This window comes from Meriones unguiculatus, chromosome X, assembly GCF_030254825.1.
Source record: "Meriones unguiculatus strain TT.TT164.6M chromosome X, Bangor_MerUng_6.1, whole genome shotgun sequence".
NCBI lineage: Eukaryota > Metazoa > Chordata > Mammalia > Rodentia > Muridae > Meriones > Meriones unguiculatus.
The window spans coordinates 16,991,415-17,005,968 of record NC_083369.1 but is presented as its reverse complement, the minus strand read 5'-3'; the positions used below and the strand labels follow the sequence as shown (position 1 = coordinate 17,005,968).

Genomic DNA, 14,554 nt, shown 5'->3' with positions numbered 1-14,554 from the left:
GCGACCTCCAACCTCCCAGCTTTACCACAGATCAAACCATGCAGAAAGATCTACAGAAGCCAGAGACACGCAAGTCCCGGTCACTTTGCTCTCACCCCTGCCTTTACTTTTTAGTGTCCCTGCGTGTTAGTAAGAGTTTCAGAGGGCCGTTTGCTCAGATCTTGGTTTCAATCAATGTAATGAGCATTTAGCAACACAGCCAAATCCCAAGCGTTTTCGGCAGACAGTACAGTGGTAGGGTACTTCCCTACGTTCTGCTAGTCTGTTGGCATGAGAGTCCGTGGAGAGCTGAGAACGGCCAGCATCACTCAGGAGTCTTTCGCCTAGGCTCCGCCAGAACGTGGTTGGGCCATAGGCGGAAGATGCTGCGACAGCACCCGTGTATAGCCTCGGCTGTTGGCCTCTGCAGGTAAAGATTCCCATCACCAAACTAACAGGGGAGGGAAGACGGATTCTGGAACGATTTTCAGTGCGATGGCCCCAGCCTCCACTCACACCTATCCCTTCAACAACTAGCACGGTAGACTTGCGTCTCTACGGGTCCCCCTCGCCCCAAGTGGCGATTTGGGAGAAGGAAAACTTACCGAAGCCCTCGCTGTTTCGAAATCGTAATTACCAGAACCTGGCGCACCTCCCGCCCTCCCAGCCAAGCCATTGGCAACAGGCACGCGCACTTCCCGATCCCTAGGGTTGAATCCAAACGATCAGGCGTGCTCCCAACGACGCCTGGGCATTTTGATACCCGAGCAGAAGCCTTTGCTTGCAGTGAGCATGCGTTTTCACTTCGCCTCTCAACCCCACCCTCACCCAAGGGGCCACGATCTCTCCGGCTAGTAGAGCCACGATCTCTCCTGCTAGTAGAGCCCTTCCCCTAAGGTCAGGCTTTCTCACAAGTACTTGAGTGCCACCACTTGGTGATATGTTTCTTCATTTGCGACCTTAAAGTCCACTCAAAGCGCACCGGTCATTCCCCTTCCCTGTGTGTGCGCGCTCGTGTGTGTGTGTGTGTGTGTGTGTGTGAATATTCGTGCCGGGTGTATCTTTACGTGTTTCTCGCCAAAGTTTTGCCCCAGTGTCTACACGGCAACATTAGCGACATCCTCTCTAACAAGATTAAATGCTAAACTACTTAAATTGCATAGGGGTGGAAAAAAGGCGTCCTTGCTGGGTGATATCACAAACCCATATGGCATCCACCAGCAACCTAGGGGAGAAGCTACAGGATCCACGGATTCCCTCAATATGGTTAAAAAACCCTTCAACCTTTGACCCCTGAGTCAGGGCAGGATGTGTAATTAGGCCTGCATTGCCAGCTTTAGCGAAAGGATGGCCGTGAGTTCGAAGCCTGCTGAACTCACTCTCAAAATACATCCACAAACACCCCAGGAAAACAAGAATGGATGAAGCCTACTCCTAAAGTCGAATCCTTAAGATATACCCAAAACAAATAAAGAAGGCGAAACTTCTACCCAGGTGCCTTAAGCCTGTTCAGAGGAGAGTCTAAAAATCTCTTTCGTAATATTAAGTAAGTGCTCAACCTCCTTTTGGGGGGGCTGGGGCTCTTTTGGCCTCCAGTTTTCCCTCCAACAAATTAAGGATCTCCCTGACCCAAGTTCCCTCCATAGCCCTCCATGTCATACTTTCGCCTTTTGTCATTCCTTTACCTCCAGCTGGATCAGGTGTCGTTGCAAAAAATTCTTAACTGCTGGCGGTGCTGAGAGTGTGGAGGCTCGGCGGGACAGAGAAACGTGCCTGGGTGGCAGCAGCCCTTTAGCCCTGAACGAACGGCCATCAACACCAAGTACGAGACCGGCTGTACTTGCAAGCTGCTGCACTGACGGGCCAAAGCCCTGGAGCGCTGCAGTGTGCTGCGGAGCACGCCCAGCGCTGCTCTTTGACCCCTCCCCCTCCCGCCTCAGAGAGCCCCTCTGCCGTCCACAGCAGCATTCACCATCTGCCCAGTACCCAGGTCCCTAGCTCACTCAGCCTTTCCTACCTCTCTGCTCACACCGGCGTCCACCATAAAGCCCTTCTTCAGCCCATTTTTCTGTCTGTCGTCAGTACGTTATTCCCCATCCTTCCTAATTTACCATCAGGTCTCACTACTGTGATTATTTCCTTTCTGGCCTACCCTACAATTCTTGGCCTTCTCTGCCTCTCTGGAACTCTGCCAACCCCTTAGTGTTTCCTGTTGTACCTAATATTCCGACTGTTTTGAAGAAAAAATAAAAATAAAAAAGACTGACCATGGTGGATGAGTGTCTGTATTTTTAGCATTTAATAGACAGACAGGGAGATCGTGAGTTCAACTTCACCTATATGGCAAATCCTGGCGGGGGGGGGGCGGGGGGGAGGGAGAAGGCCCTCGCTCCTCCAGGAAAGGAAATATATGTATGTAGATTTAATTGTGGGCCCAAATTACATAGACTGGGAAATTACAGACACTCTGAGACTGAGAGTCTTTTCCTGATACCTGGAACCAGAGTTCTTGGGATAGGCTCTTTTCACTCCCAGCGTGTTTCCTGTAGGGAATCCTGGTTTTTAAGAGTCTCTTTAAAGATTCCCCCCATTTTCTTAATCACTCCTGAATCTTGAGAAAACTGTGTCATCAGACTGTTGCCTGTCTATTATCATTACATTAGAATGTAGATTTTCATGTAGAACGCCAGAAGCATACAAGTGAGAAAGAGGGAGACAGAGGCAGACATAAAGAGAAATAGAGAGAGGGGAGAAAGAGAAGGAGAAAAGAAGGGAGGGAGGTGTCCCGTCCAGCAGGAGTTCAGGTATTACTATAGTATTATATAGGAGTTCTTAAGGAGGGTGAAAAGAATGAAGCGGAGACAAGGAGACACAGAGAATGAGAGCAAGTCTATAGTCTGATCTCGCTCTCGTTTATTTGAAAAATTTCACACAACTTTATAGGGAGAAGGCAGGAAGGGAAAATGTATCAGCAATATAGTTTACAAAATATAACAGCGTGATTAATGATGATGCAGAACACCGCAAGAATGTTTACTAAAAGAGATACTACAAGAATGTCAGCTAAGGTATCTCAAAATGTCTAGCCTGACACACAGATGTCTCATAAGTTCTGGAAACATAAATCTCTCACCTACGACTTTGTTGCAGCTGTCTGTAACTTTCCACTAGCTGGCATTGGCTCCCGGTAGGGAGGGAGGGAGGGAGAAAGGGCAGAGAGAGACAGAGACAGAGAGAGAGAAAAGAAAAAGAAAATCAGTTGCTTGCTGGTACCTGAGACAAATGTGATCCAACTAGAAGTAGAAGGCAAGGTCCTAAGATGTATTTCGCCACCTAGTGGACATATAAATAACATGCATAAGAACTCTTGTTTTCAGCTCTAGTCACCACTTTTCATTAAGACATTCCAAATTTGACAATTCCCTCCCTCATTCTGAAAGAGAATTTTCTCTGAGGGCGAGAGAAGTGTGACGGAAAATCTCTTTTCAGCCAAATCTGAGCAGCAGAAGAGACCATTAAGCTAAGTTTACCTGGAGACCACTATGAAAGTGGTAGCTAGCTTCACAGAACAAAAGTTGTACTCATACAGAATTAAGACAGACTGTAGTTACAAAGCTCAAACTAATTTTTTTTTCTGTAAAACTAGCTTAGTTCACTCTGAAGATTATACTGAAGGGCATTCTTTTAGATTACCATTACAAGAAACAACATATTTTTCATCTGACAAATTGCAAACATAAATAGACATGTTAGAAATCATCTGTAAAGTTCAAGATATGTCTTTCCTAGACTTTAATTTCTCTGAGATTTTCAATTATAAGGGATATCAGTAATTGTATTTTAGGTCTTGATGATGTAACTCAGCTGGTAGTATTTGCCTAGCCTGGACAAAGCTCTGGCTTCAGATCCCCAGTACTATTTAACCCTGTATGGAGGCACACATCTATAATGCTAGCATTTAGGAAGTAGAGGCAGAATGATCAGAGTTTTAAGGTCATCTTCAGCTACATAGAAAGTTCAAGGCCAGCCTGGAATATGTAACCCTCTTACCAGAAAAAGAAAAACTAGACAAATGCTCCAAAGACAGTTTGGGAGCTGGGGATATGGCTCTGCAGCTCAGCAGCAAAGCATGTCTGAGACCCTGTAATCCAGGCACTTGAAAAATGAGGCCAAAAAGATCGATTCTTTGAAGCCATCTTAGGCTACATAGCAAAGTTCATGGCAGGCTGAACTATAGAATAAAACCCCTTGTTTCAAAAAGAAAAAAGAAGGCATGCATGGTGGCACACGCCTGTTATCCCAGCCCTCAGGGGGCAGAGGCAGGTGAATCTCTGAGTTTGAAACCAGCCTGGCCTACAGAGTGAGTTCCAGGACAGCCAGGGCTACACCATGAGACTGTCTCAAAAAAAAAAAAAAAGGTTAATGTTTATACATTTGACATTTGTAGATTATCAACATTCTCGACCAATTAATACTATAGTAATACCTGTACTTCAGATACACTGTGACCACTACGCACAAAACAACAGCACATTCATTAAAATTATAACAATCTTGGATGAAAAAGGCATAAAAATTTTGAATTTTGTTTTCAACTTTTTAAGCTTTTCAGCAAATACTTTCAACAGATTACCCCCCTCCTTTTTTTTTTTTTTTTTTTCCTAGTGCAGGGGATCAAACTTGTGGCCCTGTATAAGATAAACAAGTGTTCTACCACTGAGCTACATACCCAGCCTCAGCAAATAGACTTAAATTATAATTTGTGTGTATATATGTGCATACAGGTGGGGGAAGTATATGCATGCATACATACACAAGTTTGTGTGCCTCAGTGTGTCTATGTGTGGTGAGTGTGTGGTATGTATGTGTGTGTGTGTGTGTATGTGGGTGGTGTGTGTCTGTGCGTATGTGTGGTGCATGCTGTATATGTGGTATATGTATATTGTGTGTGTGTTTATGTGGTATGTGTGTATGTGCGTTTCTGTGGTGTGTGTGTGTGGTGCGTAGAGGTCAGACTTTGACTTTAGATGTCTTCCTCAACAGCTTTATACCTTATTTTTCTCAGACAGGCTCACTCATTGAACCTAAAGTTCATTAATTTGGCTAAGTTGGCTATCTAGAGAATACCCAGAAATTTCCTTGTCGTAGGCCCAACCCTCTGCTAACACTTCGGTTACAGTCATTCTCTTCTGTGCCTTTTTGGCTTGGCTTCCTTCCTTCCTTCCTTCCTTCCTTCCTTCCTTTCTTTCTTTATAGCAAGTAGATTATTGGTAAATTAATGATTCCAAGTGCCATAATGAATTTATCTGAATAGGAGACAATAACCAAATCAAAAGAATGAATGCTAATTAATTATCAGAAAATCTGTGTCCACCTGGAATGTTGATAGAGTGCAAAGAACAATTTTTATAACTCTAATGCAGCAAGCCCATTCCTCTCTTTCTTCTCAGTCTAAATCTTTAAGAGGGTACAATCTTTTTTTTTCTTATTAGTTACATTTTGTTAACTCTGTATCCCAGCTGTATCCCGCTCCCTCATTCCCTCCCCAATCCCACCCTCCCTCCCTCATCTCCACCGTGCCCCTTTCCAAGTCCACTGATAGGGGGGACCTCCTTCCCATTCATCTGATCCTGTTTTATCAGGTATCTTCAGGCTGGCTGCAAAGTCCTCCTCTGTGGCCTAACAGGACTGCTCCTCCCTTGTGGGGTGGGGAGGTCAAAGAGCCTGCCATTGAGTTCCTGTTAGAAATAGTCCTTGTTCCTCTGACTATAGGAAACCAATTGGTTACTGAGCTATCACGGGTCACATCCAAGCAGAGGTTCTAGATTATATCCACTCATGGGGCTGGAGAGATGGCTCAGCAGTTAAGAGCAATGACTGTTCTTTCAGAGGACCTGGGTTCAATTCCCAGCACCCACATGGCAGATCACAACTTTCTGTAACTCCAAGATCTGACTCCCTCACACAGACATATGTGCAGGCAAAACACCAATACACATAACAAAAATAAATAAATTAAAAAAAGAGAGGGTACAATCTTACATGTCATTTAGATTGCATCTTTTCCTGTGCTGTTTACATTTGTCTTTTTCTCAACAAAAAAAATATAAATAGGCTCATCTCTATTTTACATCCTGGCTGTTTTAAAATGTATCAGGCAAGCTTAGCGGCTAGTAATTTTCTGTTTAAACTTTTACTTAGGAAGGGGGGGGTTCTCTCCTAGACATTGAGAGAATACCTAACTTAGGCAGGCTCCAATTCCTAGGGGTCCAGTATCTCCTGTTCCTTTCTAGTTCTGCTTATGCTGACTGACTTGATGTGTTATTTTGAAAAGGAACCATCAGACATTATTTCTTACTCATACATGCATGTAGACATACATGTGTACAAACATAAAATATAAAAAGTCAAGAGAGCGGAGTGCCACGTGCTTGCAGTCTAGCTGTTGGAGAGCCTGGGGCAGAAAGATCATTTGAACCTAGCCCTAGCTACACAATCTAGTAGAACTCCATTAAAAGAAAGAAAGGAAGAAAGGCCATTAGGGCTGAGGCGCTAGTCCAGTAGTAGAATGCTTTCCTAATCTGTGTAAGAGCCCTAGTTAGACCTCCAGCATCACACACACACACACACACACACACACACACACACACACATTAAAAGTAAAGGGAAATGTGGTATCACGTGCCTAGAACCACAATACTAAGAGGCAGGGGTGGGAGGATAAAGTTGAAGGACATATGGGGCTACCTGAGATCCTGATTCAAACAACAACAACAACAACAACAGAAAATGGCTAATTCCTTAATACTTCTGTATTTGTTTAAATGTAAATCATGTCCATATCCAAGGTATAAACAATTTGTAAAACACCGATGAGAAAAGAAATCCAATATTTGAATGTATTTATGTTTTGTTTTGGTTGGGACTGAACCCATGGCATAAGCAAATACTAGACAGGTGAGCTGTATCCCCAACTCTTTTTTTTAATTTTAATTTTATTTTATTATTTATAGTTTATTCACTTTGTATCCCAGCTGTAGCCCCCCTCCCTCACCCCCTTCTAGTCCCACCCTCCCTCTTCTCCAATATCCCTCCTCCAGTCCACTGATAAGGGCGGTCCTCCTCCCTTTCCTCTAATCCTAGTCTGTTAGGTCTCATCAGGAGTGGTTGCATTGTCTTCCTCTGTGGCCTGGTAAGGCTGCTCTCCCCTTAGGGAGAGGTAATTAAAGAGCAGGCCAATCGGTTCAGTCAGAGACAGTCCCTGTTCCTATCACAATGGAACCCACTTGGACACTGAACTGCCATGGGCTACATCTGTGCAGGGGTTCTAGCTTATCTTTTCCAAGAAATTGTGTTTTTTATATTGAGTGCTTCAATTTTATTCATTAATAACCTAAATACTGCTTTGATGTTGAAAGTTAAAACTGTAAGTCAGGCATGGCAGCCCACTTGTGTTGTCCTTGTACTCTGGGGGTAGAGGTAGGAGGATCATAAGTTCATCCTCAGTTGCTTGAAGGCCAGCTGACCCACTTGAAAAACACACATTCCCACAAAAATGGGAAGTTAAGTTTGCAGCAATGATGATCAAATGTGCTAAACTGTGAGCAAATCTCACGGTAGCGTTTCAGAAAAAAATATATTTAATGTGTTGTTTGTTGCTCTGGACAAAAGATGAACAAAAGATGTGTACACGCTAAAGTGAGTAAAGCACCTCTGAAGCTACTTTCCAGCCCTTGTGAATCTCTTATTTTTATGACCATGTTTTATTGAGCTATCAAAGCTGGATATGGCACATACCTGTAAACCCACACTCAAGTGGCTAGAGGCAGGAGGATTCTTGCAAATTTGAGGCTAGCCTATGGTACACAATGAATTCCAGGTAATCCAGGGTTACACGGTAAGACAGCGCCTCAAATTAGTTAATTAAAATAACATAACAAGTACAGAAAGGGCTTTCTGTGTGATTCAATAAGTAATCAGGTTTTCTTGTTATGTACTCAAGCTTGATGTAGAACTCACAATGTTTTGCAGGCCTCCTGGAATTCCTGAACGGAAAGAGGTTCAAAGTCAAATTTAACACGACTCAAGTGTTGAAAACCAACAAAAAAGTTAGGCCTGTGTACTGTAGTACATATCTCTAGTTCCAGCACTCACGAGAACCAGGCGAAAGGATCTTGAGTTCAAGACCAAACCGGAGTAGGTGGTGAGATGATGTTGGGATGTCTGGGAAAATTAAAACCCAACCAAACTGAAATAAAATAAAAGTTAACACACACACACACACATACACACACACACACACACACACACACACACACATACACACACACACACACACACACACACACACACACACACACACACACGTCAAAAAGCAGGTGACGAGAGGACGCTGAGGCCGTGTGCAAAGCTCATGCAAAGTCAACGTCATAGAAGCCGGCAAGGCAGCTGCCATTTCCATCTGAAGCCAAACTAGGGGGGGTAGCCTCGGGGCTCCGTGGCAGCGGTGTGTGGGCCTGCTCACTGAAAGATCTCACCGTAGCCATGAGCGGAAAAAGCTGCTTCAAGTGTGGACGCTCTGGTCACTGGGCCCGGGATTGTCCTAAGGGAGTCACTCGGGGGCGAACACCAAGAAGTCGTACCAGAGCTCCCCAGTGCAGCTCCGCCACCCAGTCCGACATCTGTTATCGCTGTGGTGAAAGCGGTCATTACGCCAAGGACTGCGATCTTCTCCAGGACACCTGCTACAACTGCGGGAGAAGAGGCCACATCGCTAAAGACTGTACCCAGGCTAAACGAGAGAGGGAGCTGTGCTGTTACATCTGCAGCCGTCCTGGTCATCTGGCTCGCGACTGCGACCGTCAGGAAGAACAGAAGTGCTACACTTGCGGCGAATTTGGCCACATCCAGAAAGACTGCATCCAGATCAAGTGCTACAGATGTGGCGAGAACGGCCATATGGCAGGGAACTGTAGCAAGGCAAGTGAAGTTAGCTGCTACCGCTGTGGTGAGTCTGGACATCTAGCCCGGGAATGCCCCATTGAGGCTACTGCTTAGAACCCTCCCTTAATCCCCTCTCCTCTACTACTTAGTTATGCCGTTTCTAAAATGTCCTTGCTAACCCAAAGGGTGATAGATGGAAGCTACTAGTAAACCACCATAATTACCATCTTAAAACAAGAAAAGACTTCGGGGGAAACCCATCAGCAAAGTTATACATCAGCTTGCGGTTTGGTTGTCGTGAGGAAATTCAGGTAGGACACGGTTATTTTGAACGGAAGACAACTGGTGGACTCTTTGACACACTTCAGTAGAAACTGCTAGTGAAAAAAATCAGAACAAGTTTGGAACATCGCCATGAACTTACTAACAAATAATACGTACGGGTGTGTCAGACGAAGGTAAACTGCCCTGAAGCAAAAGAACACCAACTGAAAGGATAAGAAGGAAAACTGTACTTACTGGGGATTGAGGGGGCAAGAACATCTTGAGGAAGTAACATTTCCTCAGAGACCTCTAGAACAAATAAAGCTTTCTGAAACTATGACTTTGATAAGTTTTATATTTCATTTTATTATATTGATAGCTTCGAAGGACTTGATCTTTGTCAGCATTTTGGTTGGTTGATTTTGTTTTAAGGGTTTTTGTTTGTTTGTTTGTATTTGTTTTTTTGGTTTCTTTTGGTATTTTTTGCCAAGACCTCACACTGGAACCCAGGTTTGATCCTCAAACATATAGTTCTCCTTCTACCTTAGCTTCCCAACTGGTGAGATTACAGGTGGGAGCCACCACATCCAGCTCTGATCTTGTTAACTTTTAAACAACTTGAAAAGACATCTTAAGCCAGAGAAGTGGCTCAGTGGGTAAAGTAGTTTGCTACCTAATGGTACAAGCTACTAAAGGAAATAAAAAAATTATTTTTTCCTTTTGTTTTTCTGAGACAAGGTCTTTCTCTATAGTCCTGGCTGTCCTGGAACTTGTTGTATAGACTAGGCTGGCCTCAAACTCAAGAGATCCCCTGCCTCTGCCTCCTAAGTGCTAGGATTAGAGGTATGTGTCATTGTGTCCAGAAGGAACTAGAAATTGTAAAAAGACACCTCTTAGCTTCTTTCTTTCTTTCTTTCTTTCTTTCTTTCTTTCTTTCTTTCTTTCTTTCTTTCTTTCTTTCTTTCTTTCTTTCTTCCTTCCTTCCTTCCTTCTTTCCTTTCTTTTCTTTCTTTCTTTCTTTTCTTTCTTTTTTCTTTCTTTTTCTTTCTTTCTTTCTTTCTTTCTTTCTTTCTTTCTTTCTTTCTTTCTTTCCTTTCTTTCTTTCCTTTCTTTCTTTCTTTCTTTCTTTCTTTCTTTCTTTCTTTCTTTCTTTCTTTCTTTCTTTCTTTCTTTCTTTCTTTCTTTCTTTCTTTCCTTTCTTTCTTTCTTTCTTTCAGATTTATTTATTATGTATACAATGTTCTGCCTGCATGCCAGAAGAGAGCACCAAATATGGTAATGAGCGACCATGTGGTTACTGGGACTTGAACTCAGGACCTTTGGAAGAACAGTGTTCTTAACCTCTGAGCCATCTCTCAAGCCCCTTAATTTTCATACAATATATACAATTATGAACCAGAAAATACATATAATGTGTATGCACGGCTTTGGAAAGATAGCATCAAAAATCTTTTATTTCATATAATTTAAATTATTTATTTTATATGTATGGTTGTTTTACTTGGATGTATGTCTTTTGTTTTGTTTTCTTTTTGTTTCTGTTTTTAGAGACAGGGTTTCTTTATGTAGCCCTGGCTGTCCTGGAATTGCTTTATAGACCAGGCTGTCCTTGAACTCACAGAGATCCCTCTGCCTCAGCCTCCCAAGTGCTGGGATTAAAGGCATGCTTGGGTGTAAGTCTGGGCACCACTTGCAAGAAGTGTCCATGGAAGCCAGAGAGGACATCAGATCCCCTAGGGCTGGAGTTACATATAATTGTGAGCTGCCATGTGTGTGGGTGCCTTGAATTTAACCTGGGTCCTCAGGAGGAGCAGTCAGTATTCCTAAGCACTGAGCCATCTTTCCAGCTCCATTTTTTTTTTAATATTTCGTAAAATTTGAATTATGCCTATGGGTGTGGTGCACGTGACTGCAGGTGCCTTCAGAGCCCTGGAACTGCCGTTACAGGTGATTGTGAAGAGCTCAACATGGGTGTTTAGAACTCCTTCTGCAAGAGGAGCAAGTTATTATCTTTACAGCTCAGACCCTTAACCAGAACCTTTAACATCCTATTATGGACTTACAGATATTAATAATATACTTTGGGTTTGTATATATTTACATATAGAAGAAAATATAATTATTAAGATTAAGTATAGTTTGAAGTTTCTATAATGTCAAAAATAGTCTTCCAAAGGCAGAACCTAATGGACCACAGCCACTCAGAGTCACACACGGGTCTCCTCACGTGAAGGGTAACTTCTCTTTTACTTTCTCTCTTTTTAAGGGGAGCTTTTCTTAAGAGTGTCTCTTCATGTGTTCGAGCCCCCATCCCCTGCCTTGTGGCTGTTTGTCCACAGAGACAGCTTTAGCAGCATACTCGCTCTTCCCCCACTGCCAGCAGGCCCCTCTCATCCATTCTCCAGGCACTTGCTGAGGTTTGACAGCTTGCCTGTCCTGAGGTGCTTTGTTGTAACAACAACAAAGCTCCCCGCAAATAAAAATGTCCCTGTGCTTCCAAAAAATACACTTCAGAAACCCAAATAATATTTACAATCAGGAGTTTCTGAAAAACATACTTTCACAGACATAGAAATGTGGGGTTTAGAGCTGTGAGTGTTCTCTTGCTTAGTATGTGCGAGGTACTGGATTCCATGTCAAGAACTACAAAACAAACAACAACAATAATAACAACAAAAACTCAGAATGGACAGTTAATTGTGACAAGAAGTGGAAGTTGCAATGGGAACTGGGCAGAAAACAATAAAGGCAATATTTTATGTCAAATCTTGGCTACGACCAAGTTTATAATTAAAAGATTAGTGAGATTTCATATTTTTCCTTTTGTTCTGTAAACCCAAGTGCTCAAGAAATACAACTCATTTTTATACTGGAAACCATATATTTTTTTTTTTTTTTTACTTTTGTGAACCTCATGAAGACATGCATGTGACCCGTCCCGCAGGTCTGTCACCGGAGATCCTGAATGGGGGAGTGGGAATGAAAAAGGGGACAAGGGCGCAAGAAATGAAGACCAAGCCAGTATCTCTGATCAAAGTCTCCGTTTATTTGAGTTTTCCATACAACTATATAGTCAGAAGCGGAAGGAATGTAATTGCCTTGACAGGGTTACTAAGTGACTAGAAATCACAGGATGGCCCACCAAGTTGTGCTAATAATGGTAATTTGGAAAGTTCCTCAGAAGAGTTACTTAGGAAGCCCTGAGGGAGAGGAGGATTTAAGGTATTTCAGGAAGATGATCTTATCGAAAGCCCCAGGTCAGCCAGGAATGCACTATTGTATCCGGGAAGTAGTCCGGTCAAGCCAGATGCCAAAATTTAGGGGGCAGCAAGGTGCCAGAAGGCCCCTGACATGCATGTGATCATTCTCGTCTGAAAGACCCTTCCAATTCAACTGAGTACCAGTCCACTTCTGTGACTCTCTTGGCTTCTAGAATTGATATTTGTCGCTTTGAGATGTCTCAATAAGATAAATTGAGGCACAGTGACATAGTTCTGTTTCCAGTCTCGGTCCAATCTGCTGAAACACGTAAAACTTTCACATTGCACCAATAACACACACTCCTGTTGCCTCACTTGGTATGACTGTATCTAGGAAGAGAGCAAAACAGTATTCTGCTCCTCTCATCTCTATCACAAAGTACTGGAAATCGACTCCAGGGCCTAGCCCTCATACAGGACATTGTCACTGATCTATGTACCCAGCCCTGGAGTCTGCTTTTGGATCCCTCAAAACCAATCCGGAAGTTCATTTCTCCTGTGCTCAGGAGTGTCAGAGTTGGATCTGACCTTTAGTAAGGCATATTCAGTATTGGAATCCTTTTTCATTTTTTTTTTCACTTAGGTAATTCTTTCTACTCAGAGGAAGAACATCCTTATTTTGACTAATCAGTATTCCTGTGCCGGACACCAGAAAAGCAGGTTGACAAACATGTTGTTTCACTTTCATATTGTTTCACAGTGTTTGTGACTAAGTCACCAACATTTACAAAATGGAGGATGACGCTCTCTGGTGGATAGAGGGCTCTCTTAGCATTCTTGAGGACCTGGGTTTAATCCCAGTACTGGAGGAAGGGGGCAGGATGGTGCAGGACTGTAATCTTCGTGCTTTAAACGTAAAAGCAGGAAGAGTAGGAAATTAATACCAACCTGGGCTACATAATGAGTTGCAGGTCAGTCCGGGTTACCTGTGACCCTGTCATACACAAACAAACAAAAAGTAGAACATTTCTCATAAAATACTTATCTTTAGTCTATCTGGAAAGAAGGTAAAGATTAGGAAGCTATAAGCACACACTCCTCTGGAGAAACATGGACCTCAAGCTAGGAAGCACCCTGCCTTTTATGCTACGTTTTAAAGACCCTCTCTTTTCACATTTTAAATCATTGTGCTAAACGACTGTAGAATTGAAGGGTCAAATACAATGAAAACAATTTAGAAAATAACTGTTTTGTCCACTGCACTTCTAGGATCCATCCAAAACTGGGGATGGAATGGAGATGGGGTGGAATCTCTAGAAATGAAGATGAAAAAAAAATAAAACAAGAAATCTAAAATAAAAGTTAATTAGCTGTCTGGGGGACAGACACATCAACTCCTGCAATAAGTAGGACTTGAGGACAGTTTGTCATCCTGGGCTACTTTAATCCATCCCCCAACTCCTGCTCAAACAAGAAGCAAACAGCAAAACAAAGCAGTGAATTATCTATGCAAGGACGAAACAGGATATGCAGGTTGTGAGCTGAGCTTAGGCAGTTTAGCAGGTATGGACCCCAGCAGGGAGCAGAGCCTTAACACTCCAGGTGATGGGTTGCTCACTAAGGAGGCTGGAGAGCTCACTTTGAAGTCTGGGAGTTGTTTCTTAAGTAATGAAAGCACTTGCCCAGGCATCCCTCCCTCATCCTTTATCCATGAACTCCTTGCTATAGAGCCCAGGCAACTCCCTGTGGACAAGGGCCCATCTCCTTCCCAAGATTTATTGAGCAGTTGCTCCCTTAATCCCAAATTCCTGTGTCCATTCTAAATTGAATTTATGCTCCTTTGGAGATTCAGGAAAGCAGCCATTGGAGACACAAAACACACACACACACACACCTACCTATATGCACAGGTGTTGGATCTGATGTGAATTCTGGGGTTACAGATGAGACACTCTCCTAAGGGGCCCTTTATTTATACTGCTGCTGCTGCTGCTGCTGCTGTGTGTGTGTGTGTGTGTGTGTGTGTGTGTGTGTGTGTGTGTATGTGTGTGTGTGTGAGTGGGGAAGGCATGGGTCTCCTATCCCATCTAGACTTCCTTCTGTGGCAATATAAGCCTGCCCACCAGAAAGATCTGGGTAAAGAAAGTGGTGGTGTGAGGACAAGCAGG

General features: G+C 43.2%; 1 protein-coding gene and 1 long non-coding RNA gene across 10 annotated transcripts in view; one reads left to right on the top strand and one right to left on the bottom strand.

Moving 5' to 3' along the window:
* LOC110544626 (uncharacterized) overlaps positions 1-1,804 on the bottom strand; it is a 52,878-nt gene extending 51,074 nt beyond the window's left edge. For 7 of the 9 annotated variants that reach the window (XR_009588479.1, XR_009588477.1, XR_009588480.1 and 4 more), the window contains exon 1: positions 1,665-1,786. This is a non-coding gene — a long non-coding RNA (uncharacterized LOC110544626). Of the gene's footprint in view, positions 1-584; positions 809-1,664 lie in introns of those variants that run through there. The other 2 variants (XR_009588474.1, XR_009588475.1) reach the window with 2 other exon arrangements.
* A 6,605-nt stretch (positions 1,805-8,409) lies between these two features.
* Positions 8,410-9,507, top strand: Zcchc13 (zinc finger CCHC-type containing 13). The gene has a single exon (XM_060374308.1). It carries the CDS (start codon positions 8,524-8,526, stop codon positions 9,034-9,036), a length of 513 nt encoding a protein of 170 aa, XP_060230291.1. The 5' UTR covers positions 8,410-8,523; the 3' UTR covers positions 9,037-9,507.
* The last annotated feature ends 5,047 nt before the right edge of the window (positions 9,508-14,554 follow it).